Source organism: Mustela putorius, unplaced genomic scaffold, assembly GCF_011764305.1.
Source record: "Mustela putorius furo isolate JIRA1106 unplaced genomic scaffold, ASM1176430v1.1 tig00003845_pilon_pilon_pilon, whole genome shotgun sequence".
In the NCBI taxonomy this organism is placed as follows: domain Eukaryota; kingdom Metazoa; phylum Chordata; class Mammalia; order Carnivora; family Mustelidae; genus Mustela; species Mustela putorius.
The window spans coordinates 1169117-1195662 of NW_025421998.1; the positions used below are offsets into that span (position 1 = coordinate 1169117).

General features: G+C 45.4%; 1 protein-coding gene and 1 long non-coding RNA gene across 3 annotated transcripts in view; one reads left to right on the top strand and one right to left on the bottom strand.

Moving 5' to 3' along the window:
- The window catches only part of POU6F2 (POU class 6 homeobox 2), a 366003-nt gene that overhangs the window by 329589 nt on the left and 9868 nt on the right, over window positions 1-26546 (top strand). For both annotated transcript variants that reach the window (XM_045089526.1, XM_045089527.1), the window contains exons 7-8: window positions 5927-6133; window positions 19006-19174. In XM_045089526.1, the coding sequence (XP_044945461.1) occupies window positions 5927-6133; window positions 19006-19174 (376 nt within the window). The remainder of the gene's footprint in view (window positions 1-5926; window positions 6134-19005; window positions 19175-26546) is intronic.
- LOC123394842 lies at window positions 770-12340 on the bottom strand. The gene is made up of 4 exons (XR_006609558.1): window positions 12123-12340; window positions 10567-10617; window positions 6947-6993; window positions 770-5626 (listed from the first exon to the last, which is right to left on the bottom strand). It is a non-coding gene; the product is annotated as an uncharacterized LOC123394842 (long non-coding RNA).

Consider the following 26546-nt stretch of genomic DNA (forward strand, 5'->3'; position numbering starts at 1 on the left):
CCAGGGGTAGAACACCTCTCAACACCCAGAACACAAGCATCAAAATGTACACCTTCAGCCCTTCTTTTTCGCAGTTGCTCATTAAAGAACTATGTGGAGTCCCTTTCTTGCAAATTGGTCTAATATAATTTGCCTCATCTCCTGGGCTTCGGTGATACCACCTTCAGGCACCGCCATGCCCACTGCCCATGCCCAAGCCAGACATTGTTCATCCCTCATGGTGTTATATTTGTCCTGAACGCTGACACCTCCAGAGTTTGGGGAAGCCATAACCAACTGATTGCCATTGTCTCCAAGATTAAACCCAAGGGTCCTTAGTTGAGCGTCTCCCTCTTTTGAGCTCCTTCATCTGCTTATCTTCGTGCCTTTACGGTTTTCCGGTTCAGATTCTCTGCGAAAGCCCATTTCAACACAAACGCCTCTCTTCTTCGCCATCGTGGACAGAGTGCTAAATGCAAGAAGGCCCCAGTGCATCTCAGAAAAAAAGAATTTCATTTGGGGAGTAACTGTATTCTCCTACCTTTCCTGGAACCAACATCCTAATCGGAGCTGCCAAAATAATGCTAAGTGGGTTTAACCTTACAGTTGGAGCCCAGTGAAATCACACTGAATGTGTTATTTTTGTAAAATTTTATTTATTTGACACAGAGAGTGAGAGAGAGAGAGCTAGAGCACAAGCATAGGGGAGGCAGGCAGAGGGAGGAGGAGAAGCAGGCTCCCTGCTGAGCAAGGAACCCGATGTGGGACTTGTCCCAGGACCCAGGGATCATGAACTAGGCCACAGGAAGATGCGTAACTGACTGAGCCACCCAGGCACCCCACACTGAATGTGTTATATAAAGAAGACAAAATCCTCCCTCAGAGAAAGAGAGAGAATGGCTGTTGCCAGACCAGAGAGGAAGGAGAAGGTAATGAGCTGTTTCTATCCTGGGGATCACTCATACTGGTTCCTTGGCGCTCTGGTGCTCTTTGTTGGATGCTAGTGTTAACAAAAGCCTCTTGACCAAAAAGTGCTGAGATTACACAAATATTTGGCAAAGAATCATCTCTGCTGATGGACTGAAGATGCTGAGAAAGTCACCGATTCACAGCATTGATGGATTTCCTTTTCTTAAAGATACGTGCAATGAAATTGTCAATGGTGACATCTGCAAACACATTCTCTGTGGCAGAGTTTAACAGCATGTCATAGACAATTATGACACGTGGCCTATCAGATGACTTGTCTTGGTGCCCTGGGCTTCTGTGATGCCAGCGTCTGCTGTTGCTGAGGACACCACATGTAGGCAGTGAATGAATTCAGTACATGTCATCTCCATCAGTTCTAATTCGTCCCTACTAAGCATCTCAACTAGTACGAAGTCTCTAAGGACACTGTAAAGATAACCACGTGACCCCAAATTGCTGAGATTTGCTACAGTTCCAAGACAATCTTTATGATGGCTAAAGTCCTCATTGCCGCTGAATGCACAACAGTCACTTTTATGGGTATGCCACCCAAACTTTTACAGGAACAGGGATTACACGTGCTAACGAACACCGGCAGTCACTTTAACTATATTTTTTTAGTTGCTCTTGTGCCACAGACTTCATTTTCTGTTGTGGTTTATGCTTGTAACTTTTCTAAGGAAAAAGACAGGTGGACACGAGCTGCAACAACCAAGGAAGTCCTCCGTCAAAGAGGCCAGATCTTTTTTAGATCTCAAGCTGTCATTATGATACGAAGGGCCCAACCCTAGTTACAGCATTCATCAGAAGATGAATCATTACAGTTAGAACCAGGGCAAAGACATCGAGGATCATTGCAAACAATGCCCGAGCTATTTGCTGTGGGACTGATGAGACAATAACTTCACCCCAAAATTTCTAATGTTGTAACCAAGGCATAAAGTAGGCCACGCATTTTGAATTGAAGTGGCAATGACTCCAGAACCTCTCTGTCAAGGATTCAGGGAGGCATTTTTCCTCACCCTTGGCCAGCTAGAATGGCATCCTAGCGATGGAGCTCCTATCCAGAGCCTCTCACTACTTCCGTCCACATCTTTGTCTTTATCCCGGAAGTAACTCCATTTCAGCGCTCCTCTCCACCCGCTCAAAAACCATCGTTGAATCTCCTTGCCCGGATGCAATTTGACAGCTTCCACGCTGACCAGTCCCTGATCCATTGTCTCAACCCTCTTGCTTGAAAACTAGTCAATGCCCCAGCCCCCATGTCTCTCATGGCCAGCTCGTCTGTTGTTTGGAATGGTTTCTCTGCCCTGCCGAATCCCACCCAAAATTCGAGACTCAGCTCTGCCCCATTTCTTCGGTCAAGTCTCCCTGAACTCCCTCATCATTCTTCCTCTGATACCACTCATTCATTCCCAACAGACCTTGGAACACTCACCACGTGGATATAGAGATTCTTATCAGTAGTCCTTGCTACTTGTTTGGTATATATCATTTTTCTGTTGAATTGATAGAATCTTTGCATGAGATGTGCCTGCCTTGTTACCCCCTCCTCTGTCCCTAATTGCATCTTCTCAGTCTTCTCCATGGCGCATGATGCTACACTCCACGCAGAGAAGAGTCAGCAGGCACTAGGCTGCTCTGCCAAAGTCAGTTCTCTTGTTGCAGTTAATGCCTTGACCAGGAGTCACAGCCTACTGGCTGGCTTTGCTCACTCAGCATCTTTCCTTCAGAACTCCCCTAGCAGCAAATCCTTAGCTCTGTGAGCCAGAAACTCAGACTCCAAAGGGCTTGGTCTCCAGATGTCTCAGAAGCATCCCTTCTCTCTCTGCCCTCAAGAAGGAGCTCTCCAAATATCAAAGGTCAGTTTTAATTTCCTGATTTCCTTGGAATACGTATTGATGTAAATACTTCCCTTGAATATCAAAAGGCCTCTGATTTCAAATACAGTTTCAAATACAGTAAACTGCCAACTTTACACAAGTAAAGAGCCAAGTGCCAAGAGCCTCACACCATGGCTGCCTCAGCATCTCTGGCTTCCTTGTTGAGATCTCTCTGGCATCAGGATCGGAGGAAGCTTTTGGGTGAGGTCTGTGGAAGTACTGAGAGGAGTCGGGGCCAACCTGAACAAAACGGGCACATCTGGCAATCTGTAGACCGCACTGTGTGATCACCTCTACCCTCAATGAACGGGAGCAAATGAAAACCAGCGTTCTGGTTTTCACTGGGGGATGTTGGGAAACCCCCACAGTGCATTGCCAAGTTCTTGCCATGCCCAGAAGGTCATCCCAACTCCCCTGCAAGGGGAACAAAAATGAGAAATGCACAGCTTCACAGAAGGCTTCCAGACCTTAGAACGGTCCAACCACCCCCCCACCCACCACCTGGCAGGCAAAGCCTCCTTATTAAAGGATTCCTCCAGGTGTGCAGTTCCAGATCCCTCTGGCTCCCATGCTAGCCACGGCAAGTGATGCTGGGTCCCCCAAAAGAAAAGAGGAGCCGGTGGGGAGGAGTTTTAGTGGCACTATGTTTTAGTAATGTCAAGCACAGTATTCAGAGCAAGGATGCACTTTGGGGAAAGGCTGGAGAGTCGTTTGCATTTGCCTTTCTTCTTTGTGCTGGGAAAGAAGGCAAAGCATCTCATTACCGTGATGGGAGCAGAGACTCGTGTCAATCTTCTGGGAGCAGAATGCCTCCCAGCATCACAGCGGGCTTAGCTGTCAGGCGCTGTGCCTCACTGGGAAGCCTTCTTCCGGCTTACTAACTCACATGGGCTCCTAAACACGCTGACATGCTGCCTAAAATAGAACCCACAACCCTGCCACCTAAACCAATCTGGCTTCTCTCAGCTTCCAACTCAGACCAACCTGGTGGACTGGGGTTTCTCAGGTCGAAGACACGGGGAGGCCAGACCGGACAGGTGCATCTAGGTGTGGGAGGAGGAGCCTGCTCCCCAGGTCTCTACATACCACCCGTGGGGTCAGAGGGACAGCTTCTGGGTCCTGAGCTGCTTCGTGCAAGACCACTCATCAGTGCGGCACTTACATGCTCTCATCTATTGATGTGGACTCGTCCTGACCTGGCTGCCCTGCTGGGACGGGTTCACAGCTGATGCTGCCAGACGGACCCACAGGCTTGCCCAGGGAGACCCACAGAGTGATGGACTCCCTCAGGGCCTGCTGACTGCTTTCGCAGGCATTACGTGACCTCCAACGGCATCCGCTGACAACTGCCGCCACTGCTTTGTATGCACACAGCTGCTCCATTAGCACCATCCCTTTGGGGCTCCTGCAGTGGGAGCAACAGCAGCGCCAGGAGGATTCCCTCTTGTCGCAATCCTCATCACCAAACCGTGTTTGCCCTTGTGGTTCTCCTGCCAGTCTTGCTGCTTCTGGAATCGTAGGAGTAGCAGAGGCTAGAAACCATTCGTCCAAAAGACATGTGTTGAGAACCTGTGTTCAAAGCCCTCTCTGGAGGGCTGTGGGACCAGAAAACAGAGTCATTTATAAACTCGGACTGCAAGCTGCATGTTGTCCCAACGGAAGTTCCCACGGGACACGGTGCCCTCCCGAAGAGTGGGCCCTCTCCCATGTCCTCCCTGCGGTGGGAAACAGATGACATGATGGAAGCGCCGCCATCAGGGGTTTGGTGCACCTAGACTGCCCCGCTGTCACCTACCAACACCTCCATCAAGCGACAGCTGGGCCTCCGCGGTCCCAGCCACTTAAAGGGGGCAGACTAATGCCCACTTCCTAGCGGAAATAAGAACGTGGAAGGAAACGAAACCATGGACGTAAAAGCACTTCTGGAGACAGTATTATAAATACGTCTAGGTGGTCCTCACGTCATGTGACCACAGTTCACCCTGGGAGGGAATCCTGGAATGTGACTACAAGAGCAGCCCTGCTGAACCATCCTGCGCTGTGTGGGAGAGGAAAGCCTCCAACTGCCAGCTCCGTGACTCCCCCAGAAGAGTCCATAACTTTGGAAGACAGATCATCTTTTCATTCTGTACTGATTAAATTTGCCCTTAGCAGCATAGGAATGTGATCCATGTTTCCAGCTTTCATAGACACGATGACCATTTGCCATCTTGCCCACGCTCCCTTTGCTCCCTTCCTCCTCAGCGCCATCACCAGATCCAGCCAGGTCCCTCCTGCAACACTCCGCCCCATCCCCTCACTGAAGCCAGAAGCTGCTAGACGCAAGCAGAAACCTTCTCTGCCACCCGCCACAGAAGCCCTGAACTTCTAACCCTTAAGACCTGGTTGCAAACACATTATCTAAAATGCATATTTTCAAAAAGTGCCATTTTAAGTTGTCATTCCAACTCTATTTTAAGAGTTTCAGGCATTCGTTTATGATCCCAGTTCTCTCAAACCTTCAGAAAGCGGAAGCTCCCTGACTGAGCTGGTAGGTGGCCGAGCTGGGAAGGCAACCCTGTCTCCCTGATGCCAGAACTAGGGTGGAGAGACGCACTCCTGCTAGGCTGCTGAGGACCTTGGGGGAGTAGGATGGAAGGTGAAAGGATGCCGGGATGTAGAGAGCAGAGGAGAACAAGGCAGGGGAAAGATGTGAGGGAGCACAGCAGGTCTGAGATGCTCCTCTGGGGAAGAGATGTGGCTTCCCTGCTAGAAGAGGGTCTTGGGTGCCTGTGAAGTCCATCTTCTGGCTGGTTCTGAGACAACAAAGCAGATGTCTGTGAAACCCCAAGTTTGCGTCTTCGCCAAAGGTTGATTTTGCTTTCAAGTAAGGTGCTTCCCCCCGCCTTTCCATGCATCCCGTTCACGTGTGCTTATCTCTCATGCAGGTGCTTGTTCCCTGCCCCTGCCTTCTACACCCTCCTCCAGATCTGGTCACAGTCTCTCCGTGGGCTCTTGGGAGGCTCCTGCACAAAGCAAGGCATGAGTGACCTTCAGCTGCATGTGCAGAACCAGAGCAGAGCCCGCCTCCTCACCTCTGGGCCCATCTCTTGCAGATTATTGGGACCATCCCTCTGATGCCGAATCCGGGACCATCGAGTCAAGCAGCGAGTGGCACTCAGGGCCTGCAAGTGCAACCCATCACCCCCCAGCTCCTGACCAACGCCCAGGGCCAGATCATTGCCACAGTCATCGGGAACCAGATCCTGCCAGTGATCAACACCCAGGGCATCACGCTCTCACCCATCAAGCCCGGCCAGCAGGTAACGGCCCAAGTCCAGGCAGCCGTAGCTGCGTGGACCACCTCCTTCCCACTCGTCTTCTGTTTGCGCTCAATCAATGACGGGTAATTTTTATAAAACCACAGAAGATTCCAACCTGAATCCTAACACATCAATAATTTTAAAAGGCAAGTAGCTCTTATTACATTCTTAGAGAATATGGGTAAGAGCTAGTTCTCTAACCTAAAAATATGAATATATTAAGTTATAAACAAATGGCCGCCTAAAATTCAATAGGGATGTGTCCTTGCTTGGACACTGGTGATACTTAATTTTCAGACAATTTTAAAAGGGGTCAAGAGGAAGCCAAGTCCACTTCTGCCTTAACTGTTAATGAAAAAAAAAACTGCTCCATTGTGAAATAAAGCAGGAACTGTCCCATAGCAGGGCAGGTGTGTACAAGGTTTAGAATCATCACAGAGGTGGGAGCGGCCAACTCTGTCTGAGGAGTTTTGAGTTCTCACGGAGAAAATGGTTTGGGGACAGAGTCTTGATGAATGAAGACGGAACAATGATGGAATCAAAACATGCCAGGTCCCAGGCACAAAGACAGGGAAATATGAAGGAGGATGGAGCGTCATGAAATAGAAGAAAGGCTCATAGAAAGGGCTCCATAATCAAGCTGGAAAGGATGGACTTCATGCGATCTTGAACGCATTACGCATCATCTCTGTGCCCCAGCGTCCTCATCTGAGAAATGGGAATAACCAGTACCCGTCTCGCAGAGTGGTCACGAGGATTCAGTGAGTCCATCTGTATGAAGTGATTCATGCCTGGTACACAGTAAACACTTACACGCTCATGATGATGGTGATGACCGTCCATTTGGCAGCCCTGGAAATCTGTAAGAGGTATTTAAAGGGAGAAGTGACATGTTCAGTTTTATTTTTCAAGAAAACAACTCTAACTCAGGGAGCAGATGGAGGCTGAGCTGAAGTGGTGAAACATCGATTGTCAACAAACCATTTAGGAGACTATAGTAAAACGTGGACAGGAATTTATGAAAGCACATGCCAGATAGTTGAAACCAAGAGTCTGGAACTGTAGTAGCGCCAGGACAGGACCTGAGAGTCAGCGAGTGCATACATTGTCACTGAAAGCAAAACCAACTTTCAGAAAACTCAGGAGCAGCATAAGAAGGAAGGAAGACAACAGAGTCACTTGGGGAAACATCAGCTTTTAAGGAATAGAAGAGGAAGGGAGAGATGGAAGAAATGGCCAGTTAAGGAGGCGAGGAATCTAGAGGGTAGTGATCGAGCATCCAAGAGTTTTTTTTTAAAAGGAGGAACCAACACAGTGTCAAACACTGCAGAGATGATATCAGGTAAAGCAATGGAGAAATATCAGTTCTCTCTTTGTTGTGACGCTTTAAAGTCTGGAGCTGCTCTGTTTGAAACATTTTGAAACCAGCAGCAGGGTGAGTGAAGAAGCCAAAGCTGGACCAGGCTGAGACCCAGATTTGCAGTTGGAGGGTGCACTACCAGGAAATGTGGTGGGAGAAGACAGATATTAACAGTGAGTACGTGACTAAGTACATGGCCTTATGAGTTGTTGGAAAACTCTATAATGGGAAGCGTCTAGCAAGGAAATAGGATGTGAAAGAAAAAGGAAGAAGAAAGCACTGCTCTATTCATCATCTGTAACAAAGTAGAAGTATCTTTCCAGAGATCTCAGCCATTTGGCTTCTGATCCAGCCATGCATAGAGCCCATTCTTGGTGGCACTTGAAGGCTATGCTTGGAAATTCAGCTACTTGTTCAATAAATATTTTTAAAAATCTGTTTTATACATATATATGTATAAAAATTTTATATATGTATAAATATTTTTAAAATATTTAAAAATCTGTTTCATACACATATATATGTATAAAACAGATTTTTAAAAATACATATATATGTGTATGAAACAGATTTTTAAATATTTTAAAAATATTTATACATATATAAAATTTTTATACATATATATGTATAAAACAGATTTTTAAAAATATTTATTGAACAAGTAACTGAGTATGTATGTGTGTGTGTGTGTATATATATATATATATATATATATATATGTATGTATATAGATTCCCACCTGCTATTTGTCAGGCACTGTTCCTGGAAGCTAGGCTCATAGACATGACATGAGACATGACAAAGACATGACATAGACATAGACATGTCATGTCATAAACATGACGGATACCATGAGTCTAGGGAGGAATATGGACATTCATCAAAGACTTGCACAAATATGTACCTGAGATCTCTAGTAAATGCTGAGGGAGTAGCGAGGGGATCTAGGAGCAGGTCCAGCAAGGACACCTCCTCCACTGAGGGAGGAGGAAAAAAACCAAGTCAGGCCTGAACACACTTCCTAGAGATGGTGACTCTGGTCTTATGCCCTTTGGTTCTCCCACCGAATCTGTAAGTCTACTGCCTGGAGAGCCAAGGCTCCCAGCACCCCTCTTCTTCCTCTGCTTAATCCTAGGCCGTGGTGCAGTCCCTGCCAAAATATACCACTGAGGACTTCGCTCCCCCTCCACACCCCTGTCTCTCAGCTAGCTTATCTCTTATACTATATACAAGATGCCATTGGACTCTTTACCTTCTAAATGGTTCCTTAAATAAGGCAAGAGATTCTATCTTTTATTGGCTTTTTAAGACTTATTTCTATCTGTTCAAACTTAGGCTAAAATTATCTCTAGGAGGGAGAAAATGAGATCAGCCTCTTTTCATACAATCTGCTAAAACTATTTCTGTCAGCAAAGCCAAGTTGTAAATTGCCACGAAGGTGATGAATTAATTAGAAATCATCAACATTTAGTACAAAGTAGTCTCGTTCTCACCTTGGATTTCAGTGGAGGGCATGTAGGTGATAGACAATTTGAGTTACATAAAATTACAGCTCTAGATTTGAGGTAGAACGATTTTAATCCAGGAGAAGGACCTAACCAAGAAATGGCATTAAAAAAAAAAAAAAAAAGGCAGAATATGGTACCATTCCTTCACTCTTTGCCCAAAGTACACATCATTTCCACAGCCTCTCTTGTGAGCACAGACACACCTCAGAAACGTTCTCACCCTGCACCTGTTGGTCGCTGGAGCAAACTTCACTATCACTGCAGGAACATTTGGTCCTCTGCTGCTCTAACCTCCATGGTTGTCTTCTTTACTGTAGAATTAGGACCCAGCAACTCCTAAGAAACAGCCAGCCCGGGGCGCCTGGGTGGCTCAGTGGGTTAAAGCCTCTGCCTTCAGCTTGGGTCATGATCCCAGGGTCTTGGGATGGAGCCCCACATGGGGCTCTCTGCACAGCGGGGAGCCTGCTTCCTCCTCTCTCTCTCTCCCTGCCTCTCTGCCTACTTGTAGATCTCTGTCAAATAAATAAAATCTTTAAAAGAAAGAAAGAAACAGCCAGCCAGCCCCTTGGGGGTGTGCCTTGCAAATCCATTTCACGTCAGTTATAAGCAGGACTGTCCTGGACTGATGTGTGCACAAGTGCCTCTGGTGTACCTTCATGCTGAGAGAACACATGAGCACAGCTGGAGAAGAGTGGCAAGCGAAACTTCCTGAAACTCCAAGCAGCAGACACCCCGGGGCCCATCCTTCTTGTTCTAGCCACATGCCCATGGTCTATTCTAGTCCCAGAAAAATCGAGGGAACCAAGGGTGAACCTGGTTGGAAACATCAGGAAATGGTGGAAAGAAATGAATGACTGGTACTGTTTCTTGCCATCCGCCTCTGAAACACCGTGAAACACCTCAGAGCACCTAGTATGGTTAACAAGTTGGGTGAACTGATGGGAGACAATCAAGTCTGAGTCCTGGACATAAAAGCTGGGATCCTGAGGAGAGCGGATCATAAAATGGCCAAGCGTCCAAGAGTAAAAAGCTCAGAGCTGGAGGTGTAAGGATAGTGGTCTTCAATTTTTTTTCTTTAAATATTACCCTTTACATTGAAGAAATATAATACAGACAACCACTAAAAAATAAAGGATTTCTATCATACAGTAGAGAACTTTCTCAATTTATTTTTTCATGTGATTTATGACAAATGCCTGATCTCACAAGAGCATAGTTCCAACAGTAAAATACATCATAAATTATAGGAGCAGAAAGTTCCCTAGCTCACACTCAGGAGGGAGTTCACTTTCATGGAGTGAAGTAGCTTGGATCAGATTGCTTGTGGTGATTTGTTTTAATTTAACAAAAATAATTACATCTTTAACTTTATTTTCACATCTACCTAGCATTAATTAAAAGAACCTGAATAAAATCTAAGGGTAGAATGAATGAATGAATGAATGAATAAAAACTAAGAGTGAACCCTCAGCTACTCTTGATGATGATTTATGCCAATGATAAAAGAATGCCAAACTACAAAGTTATCATCTGGAAAGCAAGCAAAATATTTCTTAAATACATACCATGACTTGATGGACCTAGATATAGTCTTCACAGTATCACAGCGGAGATTCCTGGTGAGCAGTGCAAGAGAATTAAAGTCAGAAAAAGACTAGATTTTAAAAAAAAAAAAGGAAAAAAAAAACAGAGAAAGATGTAAGTATCTTTCTGTGCAAGGGGGAAAAAAAAAAGAAGCTACTTAATCCAAAATATTTGGTGGATTTTGAAAGGAGCCTTTTGTTCCTTCCATGGGACTCTACAAAGTGTGAGGCCCCAGATCCCTTTACAACTGTGACTGTGAATTAACGATGTGTCCATAAGCAGCACAGACATCATTTTTATGTATGTTTATTCTCCCTTTAACTAAATTCCAACAAAATTTAGCAGGAGTTTTAGCACGCTTAAGAGCGTAGGGACATTTGAAAGGAAAAAATGTTGCAATCTGTAAAATCAAAGCAATGGAATTTTTCGAAAATTAAAGGCTGTGGATATAATCCTTGGAGACTGCCATCTACGAAGGCATGTGATTTCTCTTCAAAAAGTAATCTGGTGTTAACAGGAAGCCAAAGGAAGGTAGTTTATTTAAATTGCCCCCCAATGCCATCTGATTACCCAAATACGTTCATCTGTTTTTCAAGTAAATACAATATGTACTCCCTTGCCTGCTTTGGAACGTCAGCTGCCCTTCCCAGCCCCCACCTGCCTGTAACAGGGGTCCCTGGTCTCTTTCCGGAGCCACCCACCATGAGACACAAATGAGGCGTTTCCACCCACAAGGATCTGAAGCAGCACAGGAATTCTCCTAGATGGATACAACGCCTATCACTGGCTCAACGCAGAGAGCCCTTTGACCTTCCCGCCGCACAGCTGGGCATCTTGCCTTCCGGTCTCCCCTTGTCACTCCCTGCCAAGCCCGGCCCGGTCCACAGTGCCCCCGCCCGCAGCGCCTTTCCCACCGCTTCTGTCTGGCAAACTCCTGCCACCGCCCCTCTGTCTGGGATCCCTCCTTCTCGAAGCTTCCCTACATGCTCCCTCATCTCTGCCTTCCCTCCGTTCCATTCATTGTCATCCCTTGTGCTGTCATGAGAAATCTACGCCGGCCTGAAGGACGGGGACCCGACTGACTTGGCCTCGCTCTGGGCCCTGCCCGCGGTGAGGGCTCAGTCGATGGCGTCCGGGTGAATCGCTGCCCACTTCCGGGCGGCGGTGTCCCAGAGCCGTGCTTCAGAGCAGCCCAGCCCAGGCCGTGCCTTCTGCCGGTTTGCTGCGGTTTCCACGGCCTCACCTGCGGAGGAGCCGGATAAGTCCGCACGGCGCGGCCTCCCCTAGTCCACACAGCGCGGCCTCCCCTAGTCCGTGCGGCTCGGCCTCCCCAGTCACCTCTTTGTGGAATGTGAACTCGTTCCTCCCGCCCGCCCACTCGCCCACCTTACCCTCTCCACTGCGTGGACTCCCTGGTTTTGTGCCCTGCTCTGTCCCACCGTTGCGTGTCCCCGCTGCTTTTCAGGACTGCCACCGGCCTTGCCTGCCTGTGTGCAGGCATCTCCCTGAATCCCGTCCCCACCTGGCCTCTCCTCACCTCCCTGCAGGCTCCAGGGCCTAGTGTGAGGCCTTCTTGCGTCCAGCGGAAGCGGGCGTTTCCGCTTCCGGTGCGTAACTCCCCTGCAGACCGGAAGTGTCCGAGGGAGGCTTACATCTGGGGCTCTTCCTCCTGCCCAAGTGAAAGAGCTGTTTCAGGGTCATGGAGACAACTGGAAGGAAAATTCAGGGAGTCTCCTGAATTTCCCCCGCCAAAAGGACAACTCCCTCCTTGCTTTTTTCAAGCCTTCTAGAAAGGAATTCAAATCTCCACTTCAGGTCATGTTCCAGGTCCTCAAAATTTTTCAAGCTGGTTTGTCCTGATGTAAACTCTAAATCTTGGCAAATCTAAGACCTGGGGTCCTGTCCTACCCACCGTAGAACGAGCAGCTCAGTAACACAGTAACACTCAGGCGGTCCTCCTCATTCTTGAAGGTTCTGATTAAGTCCAAGCTGTTGTTTCTCTCATCTGGCATAATAAATCCTATTCCTTTACCCTTTTTTGAAGAAAAGCTCCTTCAGAACCTTTGTGTGGTCCCCCAACCATGAGCATCACCTAGGAACTTGTTAGAAATACAAATTCTTGAGCCTCATCCCAGATGTACTGCATCAGACCCTCCAGGCAAGGGTGGGGTATGATCTCTGTTTTAACAGCCCTTCCAGGTGATTCTGACGAATGCTGTATCTTGAGATCCACTGACTGAATTTCTCTTTAGGCTATTATAAGGTACAGAGTAGGTACTCAGAAAAATGCCAGCCAGTGCAGGGAGGGAGAATCACCATGTCCTCCTTCATGCTCTTGTTCCTGCTAGAACTCTTGGGGTTGTGTTAACATTCTCATTGCACCACCTGGGGATACAGCCTGGCGTTCATTATGACTCCCTGACATACTTGTAAAAGGCCAGACCTCCTGCATTTGGCCTTGGCATAACTGGAGAGTTTTTTCTTCCCTGAATTAATCTCTCTATATTTAATTCCATTTGAATTCTACTCTTTATATGCACTCATTTTTCCAACTTGTCTAGCACATTCCACATTTTATTCCACTTCCAAGACACTTGTCACCTCCACTTATTTTTATAGCAATTGTGGATTCAATTGGAAGAGATGCTTTATTCCACAAACTAAAACATTATTAAGGATATACTATGTTACCCATGGAAGCTATACAGGGAGCCAAGGGCATAGAAAAGCAAGAACATCTATAAAGCATGCTTGCACTTGAATTTACTTTTGTTGAATATATTAAACACCCTTTAGTTCCAGCCAACACAAACAAACCAACGAAACCAGCCTCTGAAAAGCATGGAAAGGGAGAAGATTTTGAGACCCTGAATCCTATCCTTCCCTGTTTGCCATTTCCTGGAGGAGATGGACATTCCTCCCTCCTTCCCTGGGTAATGCAAAGCCCAGGCTAACATGAATTGCCCCTTCCCTCTCCTGTTTTGTTGACTCTGTGCTCTCAGATTGTATGAGCCTGCTTGGGCTACCATAACAAAATGCCATAGATAGGATGAAGTTTATTGTCTCACAGTTCTGGAAGCTGGAAGTCCAAGATCACTGTGTTGGGGAGGGATGTCTTCCCCTGAGGCCCCTCTCCTGGGTTTGCAGGTGGTCACCTCCTTCATGTGTTTTCATGTGGTCTCCCCCCTTTCCCAGTCTGTGTCCTAATCTCTTCTTTGGCAGACACCAGTCATACTGGATGAAGCCCATCCTAAGGACCTCATTTTAAGTTAATTACCTCTTTGAAGACCCGATCTCCCATTATAGTCCCATTCTGAGATACAGGAGGTTAGGCTTTATCATACGAATTTGGGGTGTAACACATTTCAGTCCATAACACAGCCTATTTACATCTGACTTACAGCCCAGTAAAAGGCAAGCAAGGGATTCCTGGAACTTAATGAAAATAAACTCCAGCTCCTTTAGGCAGCACAGAGAGGGTGTAGTGAAAAATAGAAAATATCATCATATAAACAGGATACTGAGAAAAGTAAATTTGGGGTGCTCCAAATAACTGGGACTCATTACATTAAACAAAGGACAATCTATAGACAACCCAATCCGAGGTGTGTCCCAGACGACACTGAAGTAAGTCATAATGCTCTGGCCACCTCTGACTACCATGATTCCCTAAAAAATATGACATTTTTAAATACTTCAGGACCTGTATGTAGAAAATAATCCTAAATGGAAAAATACTTAAAATGTCATATTTAGCAAAAAGAGATGAGATGTGTTCAAAATGATAGACCACCATGTACGCTCGTGCTGATCAACCCTAGAGTGTAGCTCAGCATGTCCCGTTTGAACACACATTGTCTGTTCCCACACCCCCAGCTAGAGCTTCCTGCTATCTCCCTGACTCATACCTGCTTCCAGTGTAGACAGGAGCGGGGCAGCGGTGTGCTTGCTGGAAGGAGTTCTGGCTCCTGAGTCAGACTTCTCTGGACTCAAAGCTCAGTTATACCAGCTGTGTGACCCCAGCTAAGCCATCTTAAGTTTGTTTCCATTTCTGTAAGGACAACACCATCATATAACCAAGAGGGCTAATACCAAAATTTAAAAGTACACCCCAAAACACGTGGGAAGCATCCCATCAATGGTACCCATGTAGTTGGCTTCTCAAGATCAAGGCAATGTAATAAAACATCTCCCTCTATAGAAGCTTCCAAGTTCTCCTTTTTCTCCAGGAAGGAAAAGGAAAGAAGCTTTTCCTCCAGGCTTCTCCTTATTCCCTAATTCCCTGCACTTTCTGTCACTTTTTATGGTCCATTATGTTTGAGGTATTTATACACCTATTTCTTTTGCCAGTAATTGCACATTACAATACATGATTTTCAGATTCAAGTCAGGGTCTGCAAAGCTACATCTAATTAAATGACATTTTTCTAATGTTGCTTATTTAAAGTCTTGGAACTTTTTTTTTTTTTTAAAGATTTTATTTATTTACTTGACAGAGAGAAATCACAAGTAGATGGAGAGGCAGGCAGAGAGAGAGAGAGGGAAGCAGGCTCCCTTCTGAGCAGAGAGCCCGATGCGGGACTCAATCCCAGGACCCTGAGATCATGACCTGAGCCGAAGGCAGCGGCTTAACCCACTGAGCCACCCAGGCGCCCTTTTTTTTTTTTTTTTTAAAGATTTTATTTATTTACTTGACAGAGAAATCACAAGTAGATGGAGAGGCAGGCAGAGAGAGAAAGTCTTTGAACTTTTTATATGGAAAACCACAGTTGTTTAATGAGGGAGCTTAAATCTCTGCTTTCCCTTTCTTTATTTGGTACATGTATTTTTAAGTATGATATTTCTAAAGACTAATGCATCAGAATCATTAGACTAAGAATATCATAGATAAAGCCTTTTTTTGTTGTTGTTATTTACCTCAAAGAATTACAATGTTAGGGTTGGGAAGTAAGAGAGGTATTACTCTAACATCCTCTTTTTCTGAGGGAAGAAGTTATTAAAGAGGGTCAATCTCTGGGCTCACTTTGGTGTACAAAAGTCTATTCCATCTAAACTTACAAGTGATTCTAGAATTAACAGATACATGTTTATACACTCCCTATCTTGGAGTGAGACATATGGGCTCCAGTAAGGATGCTACTGATTATATAATGTCAATTCTTGATAAGTAAGAACTTTTCAGAATTTTTCTTGGTCTCTCCATATTGTCTGGTTAAACTCTGGAGGGAAAGCAGAACCCCAATGTCCTAAAAAGAAAATGCTTATTTTCTTTGAAAGAAATGTATCTTTCTTAAATTCTTAGATATCTTAGAGTCATCCCATTCTCTGACTGTGTGGACACCGCACAAGCTCTTAAAAGAACTATTTTATTTTCCCCTTGAATTTCTTCTCCTGCATAAGCCTTAGTTTGCTTTTTGAGTCCTTAGTGAGGCTGCAACCCATTAATTTGTTTCTCTACTGAGTTGTATCTGAGGAAGAAAATTTTAATTGATTATTATCTTACCCAGTTCTTTGATGGTACTTTACCACACCCAGGGCCAATAAAATATTGATGGAATGGTAAAATAGAAGGCTATCTCATGATCCAGTGACTCAAAACTGTGAAAAGCTTTTGTCAAGTAACAATATTTAGAAGGACAACTCAATAAGTTAGAAGGGGTAGACTGACATGCAAATATCCATCACCTTTTATTAAGCAAATTAAAAATAGATTTAATCTTTAATATGTGTCCCTACAGAATAAAATTTACTGGATTCAATGTTGATTATGTGCTTGGTATATTGGCTAATTACCTTGGGACATATACTTGATGCATATTAATTTGGGTTCCATGTCAATTATCACTATCTTTTATTCACAGTATAGCCTCCATTTAGCACAGTTCAGGAACAATAAGGACGTGCACTTGAAAGGTAACTTCAGGCAATTCTGAAGGGGGACAAGATGGCACCCAGAAGGAGCCCGGAGCTATGAATGAGAACCCGGGTTCTAATGTGCTCTGGAACACATGATCTGGGCCAGTCATTCACTCCTTGTTATCAGGCTTGGTGTATCTGCTGCATGGGAATGTCATGTGAACCCGGAGAGCAAAAGCATTACCACGAGGGACCAGAAGAGGAAAGAGCTCCTTATGCACTTCCAGGGTAGCATCTTACTAACAGCTGTTTGCGGGTAAAATGTTAATTGGTGGTTAAAAACTCATTAAGGAATTTAAAAGACTGAGAAACCCCAAACCTTGGTAAGGACGGAGAGCAGCTAGAATTTTCGTACATTTCTTGTGGAACACGAAATGCTACAACCACGGTGGAAATCAGTCTGTCTGATAATTTCTTTAAAAAGTTCAACATGCATTTATAGTACGAGACAAGAATTCCACAATTCCCCTCCCAGGTATTTACAGAAGAGAAATGAAAACACAGGTATACACAAACATCCGAACATCAGTATTTACGACCACTCTGTTCTTGATAGCCCCAAACCGGAAATAACCCATATATCCATCAACAGGTGAACGGATGAGCAACTTGTGGCATAGATATCTTTATAAATATAGAGATATGCACCACAAATATATACTATATATACTACTCGGCAATAAAAAAAAAGCGATGACACTGCTGACACATGCAACAAAACGAATCTTAAAAACAATATTCAAGCCAAAAAAGCCAGATAAAAGAAGAGTACGTACTCTACGGTTCCATTCTTAGAATCATGCCAAATGAGTCCGTTGTGACAAAGTCCACTGTCCCACTGGGGGAAACTGATTCAAAGGGGATGGTTGAACTTTACAGAATGATGGGAAGGAAAGTTCTACATCTTGATTATGTTGGTGCTTTCACAGAGTATCTATTTGACAAAACTCTTCAAACTGCATGCTTGGAATGGGTATATTTTATTATGTATAAATGATCTCTTGGTAAATTTGAATGAAAAAATGAACATACAAACACACACACACAACACACAGGGGAAACAGTGACAAATGTGCAATTGACACGTCCCAGGCTGGCTGTCAGATCCTGAGAAGGTGGTCAGAGATCAGGTGAGGCCGTGAACTTTGGTGGGAGGGCCAACCACTGTTCAGGGCCTGACCTGATTCTACTTCCCAGCTGCCTTCCTTTTGTAGAAACTCTGCTACACCTCTGTGAGTGTGAAGATGGCCAAGAAAGAAGTTCGTAAACCAAGGAGGGCCATCTCCAATCACAAAGGACGCAATGGCTGAGGCTGATCGTGGACCTGTCCGGGGGCCCTTGGGCTGCCTGCTTTGTGTCAACTTCCTGGCTGGTGGGAGAGGGGAGGGCAACATGCAGATGGAGAAAGACCCCTCCTGGGCCTTCAAGGGGACCTGGTACTTGCACTTGCTTCCCTTCCCTCCAACCTTCCTCTCCTGAGCTGGGCTTTTTCACCACCCAGAACAACCAGCCTTTGAGAGGCTCTAAAGGAGTCATGAAGAAATGGACATAAAGTCAGCCTTTGTCAAGGCACACTGAATTTTGAAAATTAGGTTTATTCTTGCTTCTGGCATGATGATTAAGAGCTCGAGCCTACAGGCCAGACTTTTTACATCCAGAAATCAGCTCCCCTACACCTACTGGATGAACCCACAAAACCCTTTAACCTCTCAGAGCTTCAGCTTCTCTGTCTGCAGAACAGAGGTGAAAATAACACCCACTTCACAGGCCAATGTAAGAATTAAATGAGCAAGGGTTTCAAAGTCCTTAACACAGAGTGGCACAGAGTAAGAAAGCAACAACTGGAAGCTGCAAATACTACTGGATGTTTTTGTCCCGGCTGCCCCAAATTATCTCTCCATTTCCTACAGGACATCAGAAAACGTTTTCCCCCCACTTTACAGTAATCCAGCCAGATTTTGGATCAGGGGGAACAGACAGTTCCTAGACTCAATTCACACTCAGCCTAAAGGGGAACTTTCCTAAAACTACCAGTTATAGAAGCCAAAATGCTTGGGTGCAGCCACACCTGTGAGCCTGAGCTGTGCATTCCAAGTTCATTGCAAACACTGTATTTTATCTGTACCTCCCAGAGAGGCCTGTCAAGTGCGCTATAATTGTGTGAACAGGCAGAAAAGAGTCCAGCCATACACTGTGGTCGAGAAAGGTAGAAAATTGGATGCTCTTGCCAGCCAAGTAGGGAATTAATAATATATTTAGGATTACTAATAAAATGCCTGTCAAGCAAGCAGCAACATATTATACACAGACACACACACACACACACACACACACACACACACACACATTCCTGCCAGTTGGTGTAGAGTTTGCACTGTTCTTGAGAAGTATAATGTTCTTGGAAATACAATGCTTCAACCCCAAATGAAACTTCTGCCCTCTGGTGTCTCCCCACCCTGATTTCTCACTCCTGTGTGTATTTTTTACATCCCCCTCCCATGTAGCTCCACCAACCCTCCCAGACGTCAGTGGGTCAAGCAGCCTCCCAAGGCAGCCTTCTGCACCTGGCTCACAGCCAAGCATCCATGTCTCAAAGCCCCGTCCGCCAGGCTTCCTCTTCTTCCTCTTCATCCTCCTCTTCCTCAGCTTTGAGCGTGGGCCAGTTAGTCAGCAGTAAGTATCCTTTCTGGCTCGGTTAAATCGTGGTGGCCTTCTTGTTGCCTATCTGCAATGCCTTCCCTCCTCTCTCTCTCTCTCTTTCTCCCCTCCTCCTCCCTTTCTCTCTCCCCACCGGCCCTCCTTCCTTCATTCTCCTGTTCTTTTTCAACATCAAAGAGGAATTTCCTGGCCTTTCTAGGCCAATAGCAGAATAAGGTCTCTGCCCAGGGCCGGATGGCTCCTTAGGGAACCAGGGCCCCAAAGCACACCCCCTTGATGAGTGTGCTCAGGGGCCGGTCTCTATCTCAAGTGCTTTCTGCCACGCTGAGTCAGTCCTGCTGCTTTCAGAAGGGAGCAGCTGATCAGCTTGCAGGCCATGAGCCCCGGAGCTCAGAACTGAAATAAACCAACAACAGGCACTCAGCCAGCAGGTCAAGCTGCTTTTCCGTGCGTTTGAAGTCCCCTGCCATTCTGTTTGTAGGTGTCAGAGGAAATAAAAGAGAGCGTGCCCGTGGGTGGGTGGATGTGTGCGCGCAAGGAGCGGCCTCCAGGGGTACGTGGGGAAGCTGCCTGGGCTGGAACGAGATGGGAAATCTCTGAGCCACCATTCATAAAATAAAATAAGCCTACGGGTCTGCTTCCCTGAAGGGGCCACATATATACATAATTTTGAGAGCTGGTATGTGGCCCCACGTAAAGACAGCGTACGTATCACATGCAGATCAAAACAGCCGAAGATGAGTGGGATGGTGGTCTGCTTCCAGGTTAGTCGCTGACTGTCGGTGCAATTTTTACCCGTGAATAGAATCACAGAATGTGCACTTCGATTATAATGCTCCAGGAACCGAAAATCCAGTAATTACAGGTTTAAAGGGCTAAAGTACTGCATAGACATCTGGGCTGTAAAATAAGGATACAGTGGAGTATCTGTGTTGATCAGGTGTCATGAATAACTTGTTATAATGGGAACAGCAGGGATCGTCACATGTCTGTGATGTGAAGCAAAACGGAGGGTTGCCATGCCCACCTCGTGCAAGCAGCCCCACCTGCAAAAAAGAATATATATGTCCGTGCATGCAGACATGTACATTCAAGAACATGGATAATTCCAGCAAAAAGGACAGGGAAGGGAGAAGAGAATGAGGAATTATGGGAAGATATTAAAATGCCCAAGTATGTCAACTAGCTTGGAGGCTCCTGACCCCAAAGATGGGTCAACACCAAACACAGTGTCAGGGTTCACACAGAGTGGCCATCAACCACTTATTATAGGATTTTCGCATATACAAACCCTCTCATCTGGGCCAGAAACTCTAGTTTTACTGGAATAAAACCACAAAGTTAATTTAATTATAGTCAGATTTTCCCCTATAAAGTCACTCTTCATAGGGGTGTTAGAAAAGGTTTCAATGTCATTCCCATTCAATATTCTGGGTAAGTTTCCTCAAAATACTCTAGTTGTAAATAGCAGCACAGTCTTAAGTGTAGGAGAGGCTTTTAAGCTTTGGTCCTAAAAGAAAAGGAACTGAGATCAAACAGAGAGAAGAAATAAGTTACAGGACAAAGCACCCCACAAATACAGTATTTTGCACAATGTTAAACACTCAGTCCATGTTGGAGATGAGTGAGTGGTTGAACGCATGGACAGATGGATGGATGATACCAGGTTCTTTCTCATCACTTTCTTGTCCTGGGCAGGAAAGGAGTAGCCTTTTTCAGAAATCCATCACAGAGTGGTGGGACAGATGGAATTTCAATTGCACAGATATCAATGGGGCATCTAAGTTTTGGGTGTATAATGAGTGAACCATATTACATATCCTGATATGAGATATAAAGAATGGGGACAGAGACTCCTTTACCATATGCACTTGAGGCAGGAAACCCCAAACTCATATGCAGAGCCTGATGAGAAACCTTCTCTGGAAGATACAGGAACGGCTCTAGCAGTTGCATGGAGGGTCAGACTTTACAGAAACCCATTCCTTGCCTTAAAATTGCTACCGATTTTGAGCATGTCGTTTAATTGACTTCCTTCTGTCTCAAAACCCAACTACACAGTGAATGATATACAGAGTATTTCTCAGATGCTGATTCCCCCCCCCAACAAATCTCTGTTTAAGACTTGATTTGTAAAGTAGGGTTTTCAACGCACTTTCAATACTCTGCTCATTTTAGTACACCAAGGCCATAGAAATCCTCATTTGCAGATCTTGAAACTGACATCGGATAGCTCCTGAAAATGCAACCCATTTTGGCAAACTTCTGTCCGAGGAACCACATTCTGTCTTGGCTGAGAGGCTGTGACACTCTGTGTGAAAAATCTAATGGGCTACAGGCTGGGATGATAACCCAGAGTCTGATTCAATGGGTCGTACACATGACACACAGCACAGCTGCCTTAAAAATTAAGATGTTTACACCTAAGGGGCGCCTGGGTGGCTCAGTGGGTTAAGCCTCTGCCTTCAGCTCAGGTCATGGTCTCAGGGTCCTGGGATCAAGTCCCACATTAGGCTCTCTGCTTGGCGGGGAGCCTGCTTCCTTCCTCTCTCTGCCTGACTCTCTGCCTACTTGTGATCTCTGTCTGTCAAATAAATAAATACAATCTTTAAAAAAAAAAAAAAAAGATGTTTACACCTAAATTTTATCCAGTGACATTTGACACATATCTAGTGGCATATATCAGATAACCTAAATAGTCCTCAATAGTTCTTTAAAAGCCTGGACTCATGCCTTACAATTAAAGCACAGGCCTTTCCCTGAGATAATATAAAGAGAAAAACTAGACATCGTTCATGTTTTGAAATTGTATTCAAGCATGAAATATCCATCTAGAATTATTTTTGTCTGAGATGGCACTTCAACAAATCTGCAGATAAGATAATGTGGGGAGACCTAACCCCATACTTCAGATGTAGTTGTGATACAGGTTAAAATTCAGAGGGAAAAAGGGTGGTTTGGTTAGAGGCTGTCAATTTAAAAATAAGAACACAGTGCCATATATATGCCAAGCACAGGAATAGAAATTAAGAAAGCAAAAATAAGTAATATGGGCTCCCTGCCCTGGGGGAGGTCATGAACCGGTAACAAAGAAACACAGTTATAATAAAAAGAAAGAAATGCTATGATCAACACATGAACAAGGACTATGGCAATACAGTCCATAGTTAACTTGGTTTTAGAGGTTGAAACAGAACAGAAGGACCTCCTAGAATAAATAATTCTTGAGTTGGATGGTTAATCAACAAATCCCTCCAAGAAACCAAGGGCATAGAAGGAACCAGGTCAAACTGAACTGGAACCCGTGGCCAAGACCTTGGTCAATGATCTCTCCCACATCACAGTCAAAGACTGTCATAATGCTGCTCAACTTGCCACTATCCCTGATAAAATGGGACCAAAAGTCACCCTCAAATCTTCCCCACTCCAGGCAAAAGAACACAAAGTTAATGCCCTAGCAATGATAATGGGAGCTTCATATGCAAAGGACATCACATCTTAGCTCAGCATCACCAAATAAGCACACTCCTTACTTCCCAGAACACCTGCTGTGGGCACCTATTCTCTGTACCCATACAGCTTACCCTGTGCCCTGCGCTAAACCTTGCTTGGAGTCATCGGAGGTAAATATAGTTTCTAAAAGCAGGGCTTTTGGAAAGTCGAACAGAGTCAAACAAATGACTTGACAAATGTCCCAAATTGGCTCAAGACTTCCATAGCACTATTTAAAAACAGGTAGATTTCAGGTTTGTTTGTTTGTTTTTAATTCCTTGCTGAGCTTGGTTTTGTATTCTTTTTCAGTACATACTCTTTAAACCCCTGGCCTGTAAACTTGATTTTTTTTTTTTAAGACAGCAAAGGACCACTGGCTATTACCAGAAAAAAGCAAACCATAAAGTGAACATAAAGATGCATGGTGATAGCTTATGGCACCCCTGATTCCCATGATCACGACTTCCACCATTTTCCACAATGAAGTCACCATATTGCAAGTAAACTGTTCTCCCAAATTACATTGCCCATTCTCAAGCGGTTTCTTACTTCTCAGAAATATTTGGTAAATACACCCATTATTTGCTGTGAGAATTGCATAAAAAAGTAGACTGGTGTTTACCTAAGTCTGTTAATTCGTACTTGGCAGCTTCTTTAAAATTGCATATTATTCATAGGAAAATCCCGTAAGCAGAGGTTGTAGAAGGGTGATATTGATGGAGGTGATGGTTCGACCCACTTAGCAAACCCTTACGCTGATGTCCACATTAACTGGTAGAAGGAGCTAAATTTTAAAAATTAAACAAAACCAAAAAAAGCATCTGTGCTGGTCCATCCTCGGCCCTCAGGTTGGTAGGGACCCATGGACCATACAACCAGATTCTGCAGAACAGGATTTTATTCACCCAATTTGCATTTAGTTACCATTAAAAAAAAAAAAATGCTTTTCAGCCCTTGCATTCCAGATTTGATTTGGGAAACATCCTGCTTATGAGATCTTGCCAGTTTTCAAGGCCAGCTCATTCTAAATCTCTGGGCCAGTTAATCTCTATATGGGTTGATCTTCTGGCTCCTCTAGCAAGCGTCAGGTTTGGGGCAGACTCTGGCAGTCATTGCTGTTGCTTCCTGACCCTATACTTAATCTGTTGGTTTAACTTCATCAAGAGCAAACGTCTCGAAAAGGTGTCACTTCCTCCTCAATGCACAGAAATCCCAGACTGGGTTGCCCTAGCCCTGGATCGATCCGGGAGGGGATCTGAGAGATCCTTCTGAGGCCCCTATCAAGGTAGCCCCAGAATTCTCCTTGAAATTAACCCAATCTCCCCAAGCCAGGAGACTGGGTGAGGGAAAACCAGACTGAGCTGTCCCAGGATGGAATGTCAATCTCTGAGCCAGACTGAGGGCTGATGTCATATCTCAGGGAAGAGGGTCCCATTACATTTCCCCCTCCTCAGACAGAAAAGCATATATCTCTTAAGGAAGAGTATTGTTCTGACGGGGCGGGGGAGGGATCCTCAAGAGTTTAAAACAGAAACTTTAGTATCAAAAAAAAAATAGAAGAAGAAAAGAAAGCATCAATTTTTTTTTATCAATTCAAAAACGTCTTATAAAAACCACCTCATGAATTCTCCCAAAGTGTGAAAACAATTCCCACATGTTGTGATCAGGATAAAACTTATTTTTGCCCAGGGGTGGGCCCCTTCTTTGCATGGTGAGGCCTTTGTAGCCTTGGGACTCATGGAGAAAACTGTAGTAAGACATTTTACCATCTGATTTTATGAGTAAGAAAAATAACATAAAGAAAACTGGGCAGCTCATCTCCAGCATTAACAAATTACACAAAGGAGATACTGGCTTCCCTTCCCTGGGCCTTTATCCAACAGATCATCAACCTATTTAAATTTCACAAGAATTCCTATCTCATCAGCTCTCTGAGTAGAATGAGGAAAAAGACAAGAAGGGAAATGTGTGAGAAGAGAAAGAAGGAACTCAGCTTCCTGGTGTGATGAGTGTTCGTCCGGAGCCCCATGGAGGTCCCTGGGCTCAGTGGGGCAGGTGCCCACCTCTCTGAGCTCTAGAGTGACAGCTTTGACAATCTGTTCAGTGCAGGGAGTTAAGAGCCCACAGCTTTCTGGTCAGCCCTGGTTATCATCAGTAATCAGTCACATGCATAGATTTTGTTGCTAGTCTCCGGGAACCAGGAAGGAGAATACGCAAGAAAGGCAGCAGGCGAAGGGAAGAAGTAAGAGAGAATGGATTTACATAAAATGCAACCCAAGTCATAAACACACAGAGACCACAGGGCTGAAGCGGAACTATGTTCTCCTAGATCAAAGACCCACCCCTCACGTGCTGAGTAACTCCTCTGATTCCTGTTGATCTAGAGAGGGAGCTAATACAAGGCAACAGATTTACCTCCCGCAAGGACTACTTAGCTTGACTCAGAGAAAAACTCTCCCCCTAACTAGGGACTACACTAGCAACCCCAGTCCAGACATTTGCCACTTGACAGAAATAAAGGAGTTGGGTTCAGGGAACGCAAGGGATGGGGTGCCCGCCTGGGGTCCCCCCTCCCAGCGCCTTTTTGGCTCATCACTCTTTACGCAGGTGGCACAGCAACCTTCCTGTGTCGTGGAACCTGGTGAATAAGGACGGTAAAGAGTGGAGAGAAGACAGCCATTTGCAGAGGGTGACGCTACTGGTCCCGGGCCAGGCCAGAAACATAGAGACCCCCATCTGTGGGGTCAAGGGATCCCCTGCTGCAGAATCATGTGGGGTACTTGTTCAAAATGCATGTCCTGGGCCCCATCAGGCGACTCCTAGTCCTGCCAAAGGAAGAAAGCACCGTCCTAAAAGCTATAGCGTTATAAGGAAAGTCTGCAGTTTCCAGTTTTTCAGCCTTGATTTTGAACCTCTGCTGCCCACGCTGGTAAGCCTCCCAGGACTCTCAGGCTTCCCTCCCTGCGCCCATCTGCACCAAGTGGCCAGCTCAGTTCCAAACCAGATCTTCCTGACTACTATTTTACCATCACTTTCTTCCCCCACAAGAAGCCCTGTTATGCTTTTTTAAATCCTGGTTGCCCTCCTTCCCCCGCAAAATGTTAATATCACAGATCTACTGCACATCTCTACTGTTTATGTCCCACAGACCTCTGGGGGGGCCACAACCCTCCGCATTGGGAATGCACAACCTGAACATAGAGTCTCCAAAATAGGCTGAGCCAAGCAGCGGGTGTAAGGGGGGCTGCCGAGGAGGAGGAGGACGAGCAGAACGGGCAGCCAGAACCAGTTCGAGCTGACTGATTGTGCCCAATAAGTGCCAGTGGAGGCCTGGTGCAGCCAAACCTTCTAAACATTTCAAAAGAACATTAAAAAAAAAAAAAAAAAAAAAAAGATGTGTTTCTTGAGAAACCTCCCAATGTTTAAATGTTGGCAATTCCAAAAACCTGTAAGCTCTAGGAAAGCAGAGCTGTATGTGCAAGCTGCTCATTTGCAACTTCTGCTCTAGGAATGTTTAAAGGAAGAAATGAGAGAAGAGGCTCCAGGCTGCTGTGTGCATGGACGCGACTTCCCAGAATCTTTAGCAAACCCTTGAAGTTGCTTCCAGGCTGCTGTGCTGGTGGGATTTAATATCCAGACGGCAGCCACTCCCAAGGACAACCCAAACAAGTCTCTCCTTAACCAGGGTTGCCAGCCCTCCTGGGGGGAAGTTGGGGGGGGCAAGATTTTAATTAATCTTAATCAGTTTTATAGTCACCCTCTGCCCTGGACATGGACACAGATTCTCAATGTCCTACAATGAAATAGCCGCCGCTCCTAGCACAAGCTCCCCAGTCCAGCCGGCCAGAACGCTTGCAGGCACCTCGAGGCGCTTTGCTCCGGCCTGTCTGCAGGC